The sequence below is a fragment of the Heliconius melpomene genome, chromosome 20 (genome assembly GCF_056956725.1).
Source record: "Heliconius melpomene rosina isolate 202511_hmr_F chromosome 20, ASM5695672v1, whole genome shotgun sequence".
NCBI lineage: Eukaryota > Metazoa > Arthropoda > Insecta > Lepidoptera > Nymphalidae > Heliconius > Heliconius melpomene.
This window is the reverse complement of record NC_140408.1, coordinates 14,884,012-14,902,384: the sequence shown is the minus strand read 5'-3', so window position 1 is coordinate 14,902,384 and position 18,373 is coordinate 14,884,012. Positions and strand designations below refer to the sequence as shown.

At 33.0% G+C, this 18,373-nt stretch overlaps 4 protein-coding genes across 13 annotated transcripts in view; all 4 read left to right on the top strand.

The window, feature by feature from the left end:
* The window catches only part of ATP7 (copper-transporting ATPase 1), a 46,723-nt gene extending 42,927 nt beyond the window's left edge, over positions 1-3,796 (top strand). For 7 of the 10 annotated variants that reach the window (XM_085203985.1, XM_085203986.1, XM_085203987.1 and 4 more), the window contains 2 exons: positions 227-364; positions 2,132-3,796. In XM_085203985.1, coding sequence (XP_085060111.1) covers positions 227-364; positions 2,132-2,249 — 256 coding nt within the window. In that variant the 3' untranslated portion in view covers positions 2,250-3,796. Of the gene's footprint in view, positions 1-226; positions 365-1,514; positions 1,557-2,131 lie in introns of all 10 variants that reach the window. The other 3 variants (XM_085203993.1, XM_085203992.1, XM_085203991.1) reach the window with 3 other exon arrangements.
* Positions 3,797-3,914: 118 nt separating this feature from the next.
* Positions 3,915-6,020, top strand: LOC146528182 (uncharacterized). Its single transcript, XM_085203995.1, has 2 exons — positions 3,915-4,680; positions 5,551-6,020. The coding sequence occupies exons 1-2, from the start codon at positions 4,605-4,607 to the stop codon at positions 5,787-5,789; spliced, it is 315 nt and encodes a 104-aa protein (XP_085060121.1). The 5' UTR covers positions 3,915-4,604; the 3' UTR covers positions 5,790-6,020.
* Positions 6,021-6,632: 612 nt separating this feature from the next.
* LOC146528181 (uncharacterized) lies at positions 6,633-7,741 on the top strand. Its single transcript, XM_085204592.1, has 2 exons — positions 6,633-6,708; positions 7,335-7,741. The coding sequence occupies exons 1-2, from the start codon at positions 6,633-6,635 to the stop codon at positions 7,739-7,741; spliced, it is 483 nt and encodes a 160-aa protein (XP_085060718.1).
* Positions 7,742-9,178: 1,437 nt separating this feature from the next.
* LOC146528180 (multidrug resistance protein homolog 49-like) overlaps positions 9,179-18,373 on the top strand; it is a 40,769-nt gene continuing 31,574 nt past the window's right edge. The window contains exon 1 of the mRNA XM_085203972.1: positions 9,179-9,425. Within this exon, the coding sequence (XP_085060098.1) occupies positions 9,330-9,425 (96 nt within the window). The 5' untranslated portion in view covers positions 9,179-9,329. The remainder of the gene's footprint in view (positions 9,426-18,373) is intronic.

The following is an 18,373-nucleotide window of genomic DNA, read 5'->3' as shown; positions in this document are numbered from 1 at the left end:
ATAACGTTTTATAAAAGGAGATTTTTCTTTTCTAAGTGTGAAATAACACTTTAAAAATGTTAAAAATATATCAAAGTATTGTGATATAATATATTTTTCATTTGCTTCTATTAGATTAGATTTTATAGTTTTTTTTATAATTCTAGAACTACCAAGTAAGCTAAACTAACATTGGAATTAAACAAAATATTAAAAATGCCCACGCTTTACGCGCTTTTCTCGACAGATTTAAGAAAAAATCACCCGACCAGCTTCGAACCCCGGAATACCTTCAGTCGACTCGAATTGAAGAATTAGATTCAGTTTCAGTACATCGAGGGTTGGACGAGAAGGTGGATCTCAGTGATAGATCGCCATTGTCCAAGTACGTATATATGTGTATAATTATAGTGAGATAACGAATCGTGTCCACTCGCGCTTGGGTAAAAAATTGTCATATCTAAGAACAATTCGCGACGATGACGATTGTACTGTATAGACAAAAACTATTTAAACAGGAACACATCTCGGGTCAACGTTTAACTGTTAATTTGTTGAATACGGATTCAGTATACATTCGGGGGAATGAATTATTTAACATTGACTCGATCTGATAATAAGACAAGGAAAGGTATTGAGCTCCGCCACTCAACACATAATGTCTTGAAAATGAGATGAACAAATGTGGAGAACGGAATATCTTAACACTAGGTTCGCTCTACCTATCTTGATTTTCAGGATACAGCGTGAAGTGAAGTGATTCATGTATATTTAATACTTTTTGTTGTTATTAACCTATAATATTAAAAGCACAGTAGCAATACTACAGTAAATATTGCACATATACATATATATCTTTAGTAATCGAACCTGCACTAACTGCACTGAACAACAATAAATGCACTGTAGAAGTTTTATGATGCTATCTCACTCTTACCCTTGATTTGCGTATGTATTATTACTGTTTCACTCTGGTACTATACTATATATATATATACACTCTATTTTATCATTTTTTTCTATTTAAAAAAAAAAATAACTGTTATTATATTGGAAATTAAATGAAACTGAGGCCAGTCGGGCACGGGGGCAAAACGCGATTGGTTGTGGGTTCGATCCCAACTCGAGGAAATGAAATATTTATTGAAATTTATATTTCCATTTCTTCGCTCTGATGTCGAGGCAAAGCGCGGCCGTGAGTTCCGCCTCTCAACATGAAATGCTGTAGACAACGGAATTCCATAACGGAAAGTGGGAAACTGATGTCTTAACTATAGGTTCCCTCTGCCTACCCTGCTGTGTGCGGAATATAGCGTGAAGCCGATTTTTTAACAAAAAAATATATTGTTTGATATTATTTCTATCATAATTTAAAAGTGCAGGGTTGAAATCCTTGACTTACTAAGTTTAAACAATGTTATTAATATTCAGACTAATTTACTTATAAAAAAGAAAAATTTCTGATTTTAAACATCTATTACACAATAAAAGCATGCTATTTCACTCTCTCACTTTATATTTCTGTCTCACTCTAGCAGAAAGCGAGACTCGCTCAAGTCGTCGTTGTTAAAATTATGGTAATAATAATAATAATATGTGAATTGTTTCTTTGTTTGCTCTTTTCAATCTACGTTCTTTCGATCGAATAATTTTATGTGTATGTTTGTGCGTTCGTTCGTATTTATGTACCTTCATTTATTCATTCTTATAACAGCTTGTTTAATTGATTGTTTGTCTGTTTGCTTGTTTTTGCGCGTCTCTTGGTGGCGGTGGTGTGTGTTGGTGATTGGTTTCTCTGTAAGTTTTTGTTTTATATTAAAATCTGTAAATGCTAATTTAGAGTATACTTGCACATTCGGCATTTGCTGATATCTAAAGGTAGCGGATTCAAATTTAACCCGTTTTTTATTTATAATTCTTTTATTTATGTGTAATATTGTTTATAATTATTTATTTTGTAAATACATATGAAATAAAAACTATGACATTTGTCTTTTATTTTATAAAAATACATATATTTTCATATACTTTTTTCCTTACTTCACTTTTTATATGTTTTCGTTCTGAGTTTGTTAAATTGTGACGTCAAAAGTTTGCTTTTTTATTCCAAACATTAATAATCTTTTACTAATTTCTATTTTCTCTATTAAAGATTGTTCCACCGCAGCAAACCAACAAACGGTTGCCTTTTACAAGACGAAGACGACATGATGACTGTCTCTTTCATACCTAAGAGACCGACGAAAGAAGAGCCCAGCTTAAACGGTTGATAGATTATAAAGTACAGTACAGCCGCCGAGTCGTGGCCGCCCTGAAGTTAGGCTTTTGAAGTTTTTTTACGTATTGTTTCTCAGTACTCAGGGGGAAGAAAGTAATGAAAAGTAATTCTAAAACTAAATTCGTCGGCTGTGACTCGTCGACCGTACTGTCAGATAGATATTTGAATTTTGTTGATTGTATTGTTATGGTAGAGTTAGAGACAGATCCCTCTACCAACGCTACTAGCATTTTTTTTGCTTTGTAATTTAAAGTGAGATAAAGGAGAATTCTTGTACGTGATTTGTATTTTTTTTAATTATTATATTTTCATTGAGTGACACAACACTAGAGGTAAATAATAAATCATTGTAAAGTATAAAATTGATTGTAAAAAGTCGTTTTTAGTATAATTTTTACATGTAAATATTTCAAATATCGTGCACAAATTATATTATCTAGATTAAAAAAAAAATCGATTGACTGTCGAAATGACAGTTTTTCACTGTCTGTGGCTGTACAAAATGTTGAGTTAAATTTAGTTTTTTAAAGTAGTATGAACTCATCGTATCTAACCTGTAAACGAGTAATTGCCAAAAGTCTCAAATTGTCTATTCAATTTTTGTTTTTTCAATTTATATTTAAAAAAAAAGAAAACGAAAATAAATACAAAAGATTTCAGTATTTTTTAATTGAAAGTACCTCCTTGTAGAAGAATGTACAGGATGTCTATATGTATTTTTCTAATTTATATGAATGAATAATAATTTAAGGTGTGAACAAAAATTACAAAAGGATTACTTTGCATATTGTATATTATAAAAGTGGAGAATGTATTGACTTAACACTACTTTCCCTCTGCTTACCTGTAATATGCTGGATACAGTGGTAAAGAAAAGATATAACTTTGTTACTTTAATTGCATAACACTCTTCTTTTTGTTTTTAAATCATATACGTTCTGAAATTATATTTCGAATTGATATTATGTTTGTATCATTTAAAACTATAGGTTTAAATCCCGGCATTAAAATGTTTAATACAATTATTTATAAGAATTGTATTATTTTTGTGTTTAGTCGATTTTTGGTACAAATAAGACTTACCTGATTGTTTATGTAAATATATTTTTTATAGTTGCAGCATTAATTTTGCTACGATTTTTTATAACAACAAAATTATTTATTGTGGTGTTTGTATCGAGGCTAAGTTACCAGTATTTTTGATAGTCTTTTCTCTTTCTATATATATTGTAAAGCGATATAGTTTAGGGTCCTTATCAAAGTATATTTTTAACTAATTAAAAAAAATATGGTTCCCAATTCAAAGTCAATTTGATTTATATTAGATTTTGTTTAATTTAATTTATGATTATTATTATTGGTTATACGAAATTACTTTTTTATGTTGTATACTAATGTACACAGAAGCTAGAAAAAATTAAACAAAAAAAATTAAGTACTTTAAACAAAATGTATAAAAATGAGAGAAAGTGAAAAGTTGAAATCTAAAAATATATAATTATTTTTATATACTCAAAAATAAAGTGATATTGATATAAATGATGTTTTATTTATTGTTCTATTCTATCCCTTTGTAATATTATTTAATTATTAATCCTACTAATTTCATAAATGTGAATGTTTGTGAGGACCGATGTTTGTTCCACTTTCGCGCAATAACTTCACAAAAATTTTAGATGAAACTAAATTTATTTAAATAATCTGTTAAGAATTTCAATTTGCTAATTAAGTCTGTTAAGCCGTTTATGAGACTAGCGTGCGTTTATGCGTGCGTGCATAGATAAACCAACAAACAGAGAAAAAAATAATATATTTTCTCATTGATCCTCCGAGACTCAAGATATGAAATATTTAATATTTTCACTTCCTCGCACTGGTAAAGAGGACTACTAGATATATAGTGTGATAGATGTGATAGAGTGATAGTGAAATAACAAAATATTACATTTTTGGAGGCAAAATCTAATAAAATGCAAAAAGATTTAAATAATACTAAGTGTATAACAGTATATAGAGAACCATATAATTTATGGAATTTTCCAAAATACCCTTTAATAACTTTAGAAAATATATTTGAAGCATGTAGGGGAAGCCGCGCGAAGGCTGCTAGTATAAATATAAAAAAAAAACTAAAAAGTACTCGTAAACAAAAATGTATCTACATAAAAATAAAGCACATCCCACTAGAATTTATATTATTTTCATAATAAAAAAATAGAAAAAAAAAAGAATTTGACAGCTAACAATTAAAATGGCAAATAACAACAATAAGTATATACACATAAAGTACACGTAAATTTTAAAAATACATTTTTATAAATATTCTTATTTATATAGTTCATTAATTATGGAAGACGCGTTTAATAATTTAAAAAAACAAAAAGAAAACACAGTGGATAATCTCATAAAGTGGATGAAAGATTGTAAGTAAGTCTAAATATCTAAAGCTCTGAGAAACAACGCACACGTTGGCGTAGCATCATTGAAAATGGAACGTATCTGAACACCAGGTTCTCTCTGATCACCATGCTATACAGCGTAGGATACAGCGGGTCGCTGCAGAATAAACCTTTACACGAATAGATTTGCTCTCCAGTCGTGGGTTTCCCTTGAAAATATCTCTACTTACTCCCAACGCACAATTGTAAGTACGCAGCGTATAACGCTAAAATGTAGCATGTACGTTTTTTAGAAAATGTACTAAGAGAGGACTTCCCGAAGTCTACGAGAATTGGCAAAACAAGATTGTATATTTTGTAGTTCAAGCAAAAGTCGATACTAATCTATACCTTCTCTTATTAAATTAATTTAATTCTCTCAAGTGGGACTCGAACCTATATATATCGTGTTTACAGTCGAATGCTTGTTGGCGTTCCGCGAATCACAAAAAAATTGTCAACGTAGTGTTTTAGTTCTATATCCTCCGTACCTATTAAACGGCTATTGGTAAAACAAAGAGTAAACTTAACAAAAACAAATTGACAACATGTCAATTTTATAAAATTGTGAAATAGGGTAGGGTGAACTTAGTGTCGTTCTCCTATTGCGTTATATTATCTTTTTGGCCGTGCATTCTCCTTTGTGTGTTTTCCATTTAACATGATACTGGCGAAGTGATTAGTGCTGAATTGGCACGCTCGGAACGCCATAAATAAAGAGCAACAACAACAACTTAGTGTTAAAGCATTCCGTTTCCGTTGGATATGAATATTATACATTCTACCGATTGGGAATAGACTTGACCGTCTTGTTTACAGCCTTAACGGCATCAACAAACTATGTAAATATTTCAGGCAAAATCATAGATGGCGCGAAGGTAACAGAGGATAAAGCACGCAAGCTCTTCTCAGACGTGGCAGACGTGAAGAACGTGGAACTGGCTAAATTTAAAGAGGCTGTCGCTAAGCTAGCCGCTGAACATAAGAAGACAGTGGAAGAGTTCACTAAGATACTGGCAGCAGAAGGCCCCAAACTGCTGAATGCCGCTATTGCTGCTGTCAACACTTTGAAGGATAATTTACAGAAGAAATAAGAAATTGTGTACTGATTTTTTTAATATATATGTAATCGTTTTTATAGTTTTTTTACGATATATTTTTTTGTTTCTCTTGTTTCCCCTAAAACCTTGTAACTTTTGTTATATATGGACCTTTTAGCTTTTGTTGTACCATTTGCCGCCATCAACTTCATTTATGTGGCGGTATATGGAAATGGCATGGCGAGAATTGAGGATCATAAGAAGATTATGGAAGAGTACGCTAACATACTGGCAACAGTGGGCTTAAAAACTTTTTTTAGCTTAATTCTGTATCCCTCACAATCCCGAAATCTGGGAATCCAATGTTAAAACTCTCCCTTCCCCATCAAGATACTTACAGAAGTCGAACCCTTCGCCCTTCCGGTTCGATTTTGGAAATCTTTTAGTTTGTTTTCCCTAGAGTTTAAGGCGAAAAAAACACTAAAAGATCAAAACCTCGTTGCGTTTGTCTAATATGTACATTAAAACTGGCACCGACAGGCATTGCAGAAGACTACGGAAGGGACTATAACTCGCGCTTGTTGTTTAACATCCAAGTACGTCGACGATTTAGTAAGACTCGTTTAAACCACAGTTCTTATCGCAGAACGTCGAAATTAAAAAAGACATCTGTTAATAATATAATGTTGTACATCAAAAATAGGAGTCAAGAATAACTTTTTGACTCAGGTTCAATTCCATTTGAGGTAAAGTTATTTTTTCTATTAAATAAAGAAAATATTATTAAATAAACAAGAAAGAGTAAAAAATAAAAATCCATGAATGTAAATCACTTTCAAAATAAAAAAAGTAATTTGACAAATAACAATCAAATTTGCAATATATCATTATATGAAAATGGAAGAGGCGTTTAATAATTTGATAAAACAAAAAGGAAACACAGTGGACACTCTCGTAAAATGGATGAAAGACTGTGAGTAACTATAATAGTCGAACAACAAAATTATTTTTATCTGACTTGACTACCAGCGAAGCCACACTGATGACGTCCCGGCCCAGAGGGAGGCTGTTGAGGCACAGCGGCACAGAGTGTAAACAGAATGTGACTCTGTGGTCCACTGCGCGACCGTCTTGTGCCGCAAAATTCATCTTGTCATTTATTTTCGATTATATCTATTCGGCTTTCCTTTTGACCTACATATTTTTTAGTTATTTTAATATCTGGTTAAAAAATTCATGATGATTGGGTATTTGCCAATATATCAATTTTTCTAAGATGATAGAAAAAATAAACGTGAAAATCACTTTACGCGATTACGAACGTTGTTTGTTCACTCTTGATTGAAATAAAAATATGTGTATATAAAATGTTCATGTTGTTTCACGGCGTATCCCGCTCGTAGAGAATCTGGTGCTAAGACACTCCATTCCCTATGCATCCTCCAATTTTCTAGTCACTGCTTGTTGTGTAGCAAAATTTAAAGCCACGCTTTGTTAGTTACCAGAGGAAATGAGAATAACTCGTTCCCCCGAATAGGAATCGAACTCGCAATCGTCGCGGTTACAGTTAGGCATCATTAAAGTATATAAACATTTCAGCCAAAATCGTAGACGGTGTGAAGGTAACAGAGGATACAGCACGCAAGCTTTTCTCAGATGTAACAGATTCGAAGAACGTAGATCTGCAAAAATTTAAGGAAACTATTGGTAAACTGGCCACTGATCAAAATAAGACTTTGGAAGAGTTCACCAACAAATTGGCAGCAGAAGGCCCCCAACTACTGAAGGGTCTCTTTGCTGTTGTCTCTTCTGTGAAGAATACTGCTGGTTCCACTTTAAAGACAGCTGCTGCTTCAACTCAAAAGGATGCTGTTGTCCCCACTTCAGATAATCTATCTTCTACAGATGTACCATACAATTTACCTAGTGAAGATCATTTTTCTTATACAGAAGAAGAACACAGATTATCTTATGAAGATCATTTGTCTTCTGAAGATGAAAAATAAGATATAATAATTAAAGAGAAGAAGAGAAATTATCTCAATAACAATTATCTCTTCTTCTTCTTCTTTATCTATTTAATTTAAAAATATATATATAAATAAACAATATAGTAACACATACTATAAATAGAAAAATCATTTACCATCAACCATCAACCAACAGAATATAAGAATAAGATGGAAGAATACGCAGGTCACTAACACGCTTGCAGCAAACGGGCTGAAACTGCTGAACGCTGTCGGTGCTGTTTTCTCTTAGAAGGATAATTTTAAGAGAAATAGAAGTTGTACTATTCTGTTTATCTGTTGTAGAGTTCTTTTACGATATTATATTTTAATTTGTTCATATATTTGGCCAGACGTAGAGCCGGACGTAGGAGCACAAACAAGTACGCGCGTGTAAACATGACATACTGTGGGTTCAATTCCCACTCGACGAAATTAAGTATATAATACATATTTTTATTTTCTCGCCCTGATAAGTAGGCAAGGCGCGGCAACACGCAATGCTGCGCGGATAGTGACCCACGGAAGTGTCTTAATGTGAACCGAGTCAGAGACATCAGAGGTTCACATCGAGGTTCCATGGTTCCCTCTGCCTACCCTACTTTGCACGGGATAAAACGTGAAGCTAAAAAAAGTACTGATCGTCTGTCGTGGCACAGTGGAATAACGTAGCTGTAAATATAATAGTCGTTGGTTCTTTCTCCCCACAGACTAAAGAAAGCAAGACATTGTCTTTCCTGCAATTTGCGGGATAAGGCGATTGACGGTCTATGTGGGTTGATACTAGTCGATGGAAAAAATATCTTTATTAATAGGTACCTATAGTACCTACATATTTGCTGGTTTTTAAATTTTAAACGAAAAATGTGTTTATAAAATCAAATCGGCCTCACGTTCTTGGCATGTAGAGCGAGGTATCAGGTGGGCACGCGGGGGCGGGATGTCTAACGCTTACCCCTGAGGAACGCTCAGGTTCCTGTTTAATTGTTACTACACAGAACTAGGGGGAATCAAACCCACAACTGTCCCACTTACAGTAGGTACATAAAGGGAAGCTGTGCCACTGTGCCACTGTGCCACGACGGTCGCAAATATTCCCCAAATCTTTTTTAAGAGGATCTTAATAGGAGACTTGATACAAAAGTACAAGTGAAAATGCACTCCGTACTCTATAACTCACTTTTAACACAAATTTATCAGTTCCCAATAAACAAAGTTCAGGGGGAACCTACTGTTAAGACACTCCGTTGCCAAATTTCCCGGGGAAATGTGAAACAATTAAAAATATCATTCCCCCGGGTGCCGCGCGTCGTGTCCAGCCAGGCTTATCCATACCTGCAGCTATGACTCACTACCGCTACCGTCGAACTAAAAAGGGGTTTTCCAACGGTTATTTTATTATTAGTTCAACTTCTTAGTCCTCAGCGACTTTAGTCCACGCCGTATTCGCTAACAGGGCGGTCGTGTACGAAAAAGGTTTTAAAATTTAAACTAATATATAGAAAAATAACCATTCTTTGTATGTTAGTTGAGTGTCTTTTCCTTTTTTTTCTGCGATTATTTTTAGTGTTTTAGTGTTCTTGTAATGAAGGGCCAAAGTAAACGGTTCGTCAACCACAAAGGAAAGACTTATGATTTGGAAATAAGAAAAAAAGAAGACAGCATCGGATTTTTTGATTTAGTAAGTTTTTTTGTTTTTTTTATGTTTTGGGAGAAATTAGAGCGAAAACGTTATTTTCAGAGCGCGCCTGGACTTTAGCTTTGAACAGATATGTTCAGTAAACTTTTTCTTATTTCTTAGGGCTAATTTTCATTAGTTAAATTCCTGGGATGGGCACAATACTCTTATGGGATAGGCACGAATTCAACGACCCCTCACCTTATTCCTCAGCCCCCCGTGTATGTATTACTGACTAGTTTTTACCGGCGGCTTCACCTCCGTAGACAATTTGAAGTTAACTACTAATATTAGTACCTACAAACTAATAAATTATATTTTTCCAAGTTTCAACCCTGCAACGATGACGTAATAAAATAAAACTTTTTACAATGATAATTGCCGTATTAAATTAAATTATCAACATTATTTGAAAAAAGGTTATAAAATAGCGTCTTTACATTAATGACTCGAAATTTCTGCAATTTCTGCCATTTTGCTAAAACCTCTTAGTATTTCGTTTCTACTAATACATTGTTCTGAATCGATTTTTTTATTAAATTATTATATTATTTACTTGTGTACTTCGTTCGATACGTTTTTTTATATTTTTACGTCATTTTGCGGCATAGTTTGATAAGTAATCATATTACTATAATTCAGTAGTATGTTATATTTTATAAATAGCATAATATATTGAGGCCAAAGAACGCAAGTGTCCTAATAGGAACAGAATGTCTTAACAATAGGTTCCCAATTCCCTCTTCTTACCATGCTAAGTGAAGGATACAGCGCAAAGCAAAACATACATATACTTTAGTTATTGTCGATAGAAATTGCAACACTTAAACTTTATAAATAATACTTTTTAAGGCTTCCTCTTGAAGCAGTCTGAGACACATTGTAGAGTGGCGGAACTTAAAGCGGCGCTCCGTCGAGTTTATGTTACGGTATAAATATAGGTTTTTAAATGTTACCTTTCCCCCGAGTTGTATCGAACCCACAAGCGTCGTGTTTACAGCCCGTCGTACACTTCTTTAATACTCGTTGAATAGCTAGCAATTTAGAATTTTGACATTTAGATTTTAAATATTGTCTATAAAGAGAATAATAATTAAAACTAGTTTATATTAGTTTTTGTTACAAATATTATTTAGGTTTTTATACTTTTGTAGTTAAATACTTTATTCTTGAAGTAGTACATCTCTTATTTACAAATATATTAAATTATTTTACCTAAATAAAAATAGATTCGAACACAGGATCTCTAGGAAATCATTATAAGTTAACCACTACCGCCAAGTGCTTAGTGTAAGTACCCACTTAGTGAATACAGATTATTTATACTTAAATGATTTACTTAATTAAATGATTAATTATTTTTTTAGACTTGAGTAACGATAATATCTAATTCGTACAGCACGCGATGGTCACAGGTTCAAAATTCATGGACTTTTTTGCATAACATCTTTTTAAAGTATTAATAAAGAATGTCTGATTTCTCTGTTATACAAGGTAAGAAGGATTTTTCACGCGCGCACGATTAAGAAAACCTAGTGTTTAGACACTCCGTTCCCTAGTTTTGGCTCGAATGTTAGTGGCCAAAACTCAATGCCGCGCTTTGTCTTCCAGAGCGTAGAAATAAAATAATATGTATTACGTATTTTTTTCTCTCGATTTGGTATGGAACCCACAACGAACGCGTCACGCTGTCTTAGTCGTTGTGACACTGTTACATTGACTGTTATCTTCAGCCGGTATAGCAGGTTAAGGTGAGGTAACCTGGGAACTTAATGTTCCCGATCAGATAATTCCATTTTCCGCCGAATTCTTGAAGCCGATTCTTAGTGGCTGAACTCAATGCCGCACTTAGCTTTGTCACCAAGTCAAATGAAAATATTATTTCATTCCCTCGAATGGGAATCGAACTGACAACCGTCACGTTTCTTTGGCACGCGTGTGCAAAATTAAAACAAAAATTTGTAAATATCTTTTTAAAATTAACAATGTCTTTATAAATGTAATTATAATTTAATTTCCTCGGCTATATAATTGTTATCAGCAAAACCACTCGTCAGGCCATTTTATATGTACCTACAATATAATATATCACATCTTCAATTTAAAAGTGGCGTAAGTCAACATTTCTACAACTTTATATTTTACCATACAATAGACAGTGATATCCCACAAAATATATTTTTTAGATTATGTTTTTATTTCACACTGTATTCCACACATCGCAATTTAAGCAATGGGAAACTTACGAGTTAACTTAAGAGAGTCCGTTGACCGGCGCGCGTAGAGTGTCGGAACACAACGCCGCTGTGTCTTGTTGGCAGAGCGAAGAAGTAAAAAAGTACCCCAACTGGGAATTAAATCCACACCCATCGCGATTACAGTCTGACGCTGCCACGCGACGCTACGCTACGATACGATACGGCCTCAATTTTATTTTTTAAAATATATAATATATTCTAAGTACAAAGTGTATTTGGTGTTAATTTAATTCAATTTTTTATCTTTAATTGTTTTAATTGACGAAAATGGCCTAAATTTCTTTTTCACTTTAAAGTAACTAACGAGTAATGGCACTTTAAGTTTATTTATATATTTACTTATACTTGAGGAAGTATAAGGACCACAATGTGCAGCGTACGAGGCGAGGGTTGTGTATTCAGTTCTTTAAGCAAAGAATTATTTTAATTTCTTTGTTCAGGTAAGGTAACAACACAAAGCTCGGTGAGTTCTGAAACCCAACACACAATGGCTCGAAAAATTTACGAAAAGTAGAGTACATAGTACCTTAGCAGTATATATTCCATTTCTGTACATGTGATTTCGGCATTAAGTTCCACGACACGACGCAAAATCAATTAATACACAGCGTCTTAAGAGTAAGCTCTTTGCATATCCTGATATATCCAGACGATTTGATGACGACGCTAAAAGTTGACCACAACGAGGAAACATCTTTATTATAAACATTAAATTCACTCGCATGGTATTATGCGTAATTTAAAACTATTGCATGTACTTACTCATAATTGTATCACTAATATCATATTTATTAAACAATTATCATAAAATCTATATAAAAAACAATTAATTGTTTCGTTAGAATAAAATTAACCTTCCAAAAAAACAAAACAATTGGGAAAATACTGCAGTTTTTATTGGGGATTATAAATCATTACTTCCCAATTAATTTATAAAGATTACTTTATCTAAATGTTGGCCGCGACTACGTTGTTTGTCCATACGGAACATCCAATGTAGAGTCACTTTTAAGCATATCAGCTGATAGAGTACACCCCCACTCTAGACTATTGACTGTTCCAAATGAAATGGCAATCTGTCCAAAACAGATGCTCATTAACTAAACAGCAAGCTCCACGGGGTACGCTCTACGTACCCTACGTAGAGGGAGCTGAGCTGACACTGCATTAAGTGTCGCGCCTTGCCTCGATACCTCGATACAAGAAACGAAAATATTAAATATTTAATTTCCTCAAGTGGAAATCGAAGCCACAACCTGTCGCATTGACATTGACATGCTTGTGCCCAGTAATAGCATAAAGTATTTAAGGAAAATAAACTAATATTCAATTAAGCTTCACACAAATTTATGAATTTAAGTATTTCAAATGACTCGTTATTAAGAATTATTACAAGATCTGTAAAAAGTTATATATCTTTATATGAAACTCCTCCATTACTAAGTGACAGATAGACAATCCGATAACTATTATAGGTACCTAGGCCTACCTACGGAGTAAATCGAGAAAAAAGGAAGAAAAAATTGAAATTCCTACACAAATGGAAACTTATTTCACACAAACAAAATTGCAGGCAAGAACTAAACTTATATGGCGCAGGGTCACAAAGTGTGACTGCAAACGCGACTGGTTGTGGGTTCGATTCTCACTCGAGCAAGTGAAATACTTTTTTACATTTATATTTTCATTTTTTGCTCTCATGTCGAGACCAAGTGCAGTGTTGAGTTTTGCCACTCATCACGCAATGCCTTCAGAATTTGGTGGAAAATGAGGAAAGGAGTGTCCTAACACTAAGTTCCATCGGCCTACCCTTCTGTATGCGGGATTCAGCGTGAAGCTGATTTTAACTAGACTTATATAAAATTCAACGTAGCTGTACCTACTTAAACGTTTACCTATAGCTAACATTATAGATTTTGTAAGTGGGTTCTTTATGGTAATGTATAATATCTAAATTAATAAAGCAGGTTATTTGTTTATTACAATTAATATAAGGTACTTTACATTATAAAAACTGACCGGTTAACAAATTTGAATTTGCATATTTTGTGGACCTGATTTCTGTAATCATTATGACAAAAAGTGTTATACTATACGTTAAAGGGAGCTTTAAATATACTTTAGGTTATTAATTCCCATTTGGAGGAACGGGGTTCGATTACCGCTAATTATGTTACCTTCATTTTTTAAACTTGCGAAGCCATAGAAAATATCAAAATAAATAATATAACCTTATAGTTTCTATGGTTTCTAATAAAGTACTCGTGACACAATAAACTTAAACGTAGTTATCGTATAAGTAATACAAACGACTTTATTATGAAAATTAGTTAAAATTTAATACAAAATAATAAGTAAAGGAAGTCGTTAATATGTTATTTAATTTATAAGTAAAAATATGCTATTGCTGGCTGTAAGCCCCATCTCGGATTTCAACAGATTTTAAAAAAACTTCCGTTCATTAGTTACAAAAATTATAAAATTGAAAACGTTGTTATCAACCTCCTTGTACATGAGAGGACCTCGACATGCTGTTTACGTTTCTTTTTTCCAGCGTCGTCCATACTGTATTCTCGAAAATCGACCGAGGATTCTCTTACTTACTTTTCTTATTTTATATAGTTATTTTTCTATACTTTCTCTACTCAACTTCTCTACTTGCCCAAATCATCTAAGATTGTTCTTAATAGCTAAAGACAAAAAATAAAATGAAAATAATATTTACGCAAATATTATAAAATTTTAATTAGGCCACTTTTGTTCGAGCAGTTTCACACAAAATAAGCTATAATTTTTTTTCTTAAGGAAGTCGTCAAAACTGAAGAGCATTCCAGTTTTTATAAAACAGGTATAGGGCTTGATGGTTTCCTTGTTATTGTAAATATTTCCGTTAGAGATCTTTTTGTTATGCAGATGAAACTTAAAGACTAACTGAGTGGCCGAACTCAACAGCGCCATTTGTCTTGTTTGTTACCAGAGCGAGGAAATGAAAATAATTCATTCCTCCGGTTGGGAATCGACCATCGACTCGCAACACCGTGTTTCATTGACACATATTTGTATTCTTTTATAAATATTATTAAATGTTAGATACTAACGTCACAATTTTTTACAAAAAGTATCTAATAAATATATTTTTTTGTACACTTGCTAGCTGCATTACAAAATTAGCGGCAAATTTAAAGACAATTAAATATGAATTATATTTCAATTTTAAATTATTATAGTATATTACGTTATATATTCATTTAATTAAAACTAAGCATTTTTTTATGCTATTTATATAAAAATCTTCCGCCCCGAGAGACTCACAGACAACGCATAGACGTGACTACTGGACTATTTTATCTTCACATTGTATCCTGCGCATAGCAAAGTAGACAAAACCTGGGAACACGCTCCGTTCCCTTTAAAACACTTCCCTTAGCCACTTTCGCATTCTGGAGACTTCCGACCTTCTTTGCCACCAGAGCGAGAAAATAAAATTATTCAATATTTCATTTCCTCGAAAACAATACAATGATATTTATTTAGTGTGTGAAACGAAACCAAGCGACAAAAGTGCAATGTGAGTGTGAGTGTAGTGTATTTAATAATATCTAAAACGAAACATTATATGTTTCAACGACACGCCGTAGTTGTAGCTTTGTTTTCCACTCGGGGAATCTATTATTTTCATATCTTCAACATTTCAACTATATACAAGATCACGATTCAAACACACGATACGCACATAAGGACAGCGAGTTTTTAAGACGTTTAGTTCCCACAAATAAAACGTTAGTCAAAACAAAGAATGACTGATAACAAGAGATTTGCCAAAAACTGCAAAATTTCATTAATATATAATATATTATATAATTGAAGGTTTCACATTAAATTGTAAGGTATTTTTTTATAATTGATAAAGCCTTCGATAATGTTGATAAAACACAATAGAGTAAAATTCTCAGGACCCGACCGCCAGTCGGATTAAAATAACTAATGTGCCCTTGCTTCTGCTTAATGCTTAACTGGAACTTAACGACAACTTAATGGGAACTTAACTGACATGTAACTAGTGCTGCATTCCGCATAATAAATATGCAAATATCTACCGCTTAAGTATCGGGAATTAACATCGCCCTTTGTTTTGTTAGCGGAGTGGGAATCGAATCTACAACTGTCGCTTGTCGCAATCACAGTCTGAGTCACGACGACGGACACACCTACTGTACATGTTCGTTATATTTTTAAAGTCATATTCAATATTCACACGCTAAAATAATAAATAATTTATTAAGATTTTGCAAAAACAATGAATTGTTAGTTCATTAAGTTCTCTACAGGGAAGGTTAGTCTTCCTGCAGATAATGCTAATGTAATCACAGATTTCCCCGTACAATTACGATTACGATGCCAATAATTTATATTAACTTAAAAATATTTTACTTTTAATAATTATTAAGGAAAAAAAAATTGTTCAGTGGATAAAAAATAAATAAACAAAAAACCTTTGGTTCTGTATCATATCCGATCGTGGCGCAGAGGCCAAGCGTGTGACTCCAAACGTGACTGGTTATAGGTGCGATTTCAGTTGAGTTCCGTTATTCAGCAGCAATACGTCCAGAATTTGGGGGATAGTGTGGAACAGTGTTTTAATGATAATGGAGTGTCTTAACACTAGGTTCCCTCTGTCTACCCTGCTATGTGCGACATACAGTTGAAGCTAAAAAATATATAATATAAAAACTAGCATTTACCTGCGGCTTTGCCCCCCTACGTAACCAGTAGTATGACACACGAGACATTCTAAGAGCCCGGTGACTCTGACATGACATGACATGAACAATCTCACATAGAAACTATTTTCATTTCGAACCACTAGGTCCTGAGATAAGCGCCCTCTACCAAACAAACTCTTCCGTTTTATAATATTAGTATAGAGTATAGTAATAAATAATACTGGATATGTGAAGTCCAAAATTACCATATTAAGGAAAAGTCACATCATTTCATATAAAATTAAATATTGCAAAATTTTTTTAACAAATTTTGTGAAAGTTGAAATAAACTAGTTTGCTCAGAAAATATAACTGTCATTATGAATTATAGTTTTTTTACTAACATAAGTAGGTACCTAATATTTGTGAGAAGGACCTTTTGGAAAGCTTTTTATCTTCTACTCTTCTTGTTAACTTAAGACAATAAACACAAAACACTTTTTTTTTTCAAATAAAAACAAACGTGACGATTGTCATTTCAGTCCCGAGAATGATTTAGTTATTTTTCCTCTGTTTGGAATTCTCTTGAAATTATCTTTATTAATCAAATTTAAAGTTACTTAAACATATTCCAGTGTTTCTAATTAAAAACAAATATTAATTAACCCTAAATACTAGTTTTAATTCTGAGCACCCAATGATTATAATGAAAACAATAGTAATGATACGGCACTATATCTTTACTAATTGGTAAGTTTTTTTAAAATAATAGATACTTTCAGTCACGCGATGACCCCTAAAATATATTTCTTAAAGTATCTCTCATATACCTGAGTGAACAGAGGGAACCAAGTGTTAAAAACTAAAAACCCCCCATTTTAGGGTGACGAAAATTAATGGGTTAAAGGTTTGCATTGTTAAAAAAATATTTAATTTACCCCGAATTGTAATCGAGCTCATAACCGTCGCGTTTATAGTAAACCACTTTGTCGCTGAGCCGCGACGTCTTCGATCCAGTTTCATATGTTACGTCAATTAATGTTACATAAATATATAAAGTTAACATTTTGCTATAAATATAATATGGGAATCCCGTGATGACCAAAAATATGCGGAAGCCGAAAAGATTAAATTTTAATGTTATTAAGATTTTTCCTTTGAGACCATATTCTTATTATATATCTATCTGTTGACGTCTATATCCAATGACACACTTATGTCAATATTTTCTTTCACATATTTTGGACTCCTTGATTTTGGCATGGCAAGCTCGAAACGCCATATTTTAAGAACTAATTTTGGTGGGATTAAGGATAAATAAGAAATTAAAAAGTGCCAGTCGGGCGTCCTTATGAGGTCTTACGTATATTCACGACATAGGTAAGTTAGGGAGCGTAGGGGAGCACTGTGATAATTTCTTTTAATTCTTACGGGAACAAGAAAAAGTTAATTTTCCATTTTACGTCTCAAAGTCCAAACAAAGTAGCAGGCGAATAATTACCATCAATAATACATACACATTAAATAATTACATTATACATATTTACTTATAAGGAAGCGAGGTGCAGGTGCTGGTGCGATCTAAGCACGGAGACACGTGGACAATAAAGTCATCATTTTAAAATATTCTTAAACGAAACAATTATCTTCGTTATTCTATTAGAGGTTTCGTTTCTTATTCTAGATCTAGAAGTAATTTGTTTTATAGATTCTATAGATTTAACCCGAGCTTACTATTTTCATTTCTTCGCTCTGGCAACGGGACAAAGCGCGGCGTTGAGTTGCGCCACTATACAGCGCATACACGCGATGCCTTCAAAATTATAAATTATATCTTTTGTTTAAGTAAATGTACAAATAATATTTTTTTCATAAAATTAAGGGATCGTAGATAGTTTAAATCGACTCCATATATCGAAGCGTTTCTGAGATAAAGGCTCTTATCAGACAGACAGAGAAACGGACTCAGAGACAACAAAGTGATCTTATA

What these genes read in the sequence shown, in the direction of transcription:
- LOC146528182 (XM_085203995.1), top strand. Translation starts at nt 4,605, where the DNA reads ATGGAAGACGCGTTTAATAATTTAAAAAAACAAAAAGAAAACACAGTG. An exon ending in CATAAAGTGGATGAAAGATT is followed by an intron (nt 4,681 to 5,550) that starts GTAAGTAAGTCT and finishes TAAATATTTCAG; the next exon opens with GCAAAATCATAGATGGCGCG.
- LOC146528181 (XM_085204592.1), top strand. Translation starts at nt 6,633, where the DNA reads ATGGAAGAGGCGTTTAATAATTTGATAAAACAAAAAGGAAACACAGTG. An exon ending in CGTAAAATGGATGAAAGACT is followed by an intron (nt 6,709 to 7,334) that starts GTGAGTAACTAT and finishes TAAACATTTCAG; the next exon opens with CCAAAATCGTAGACGGTGTG.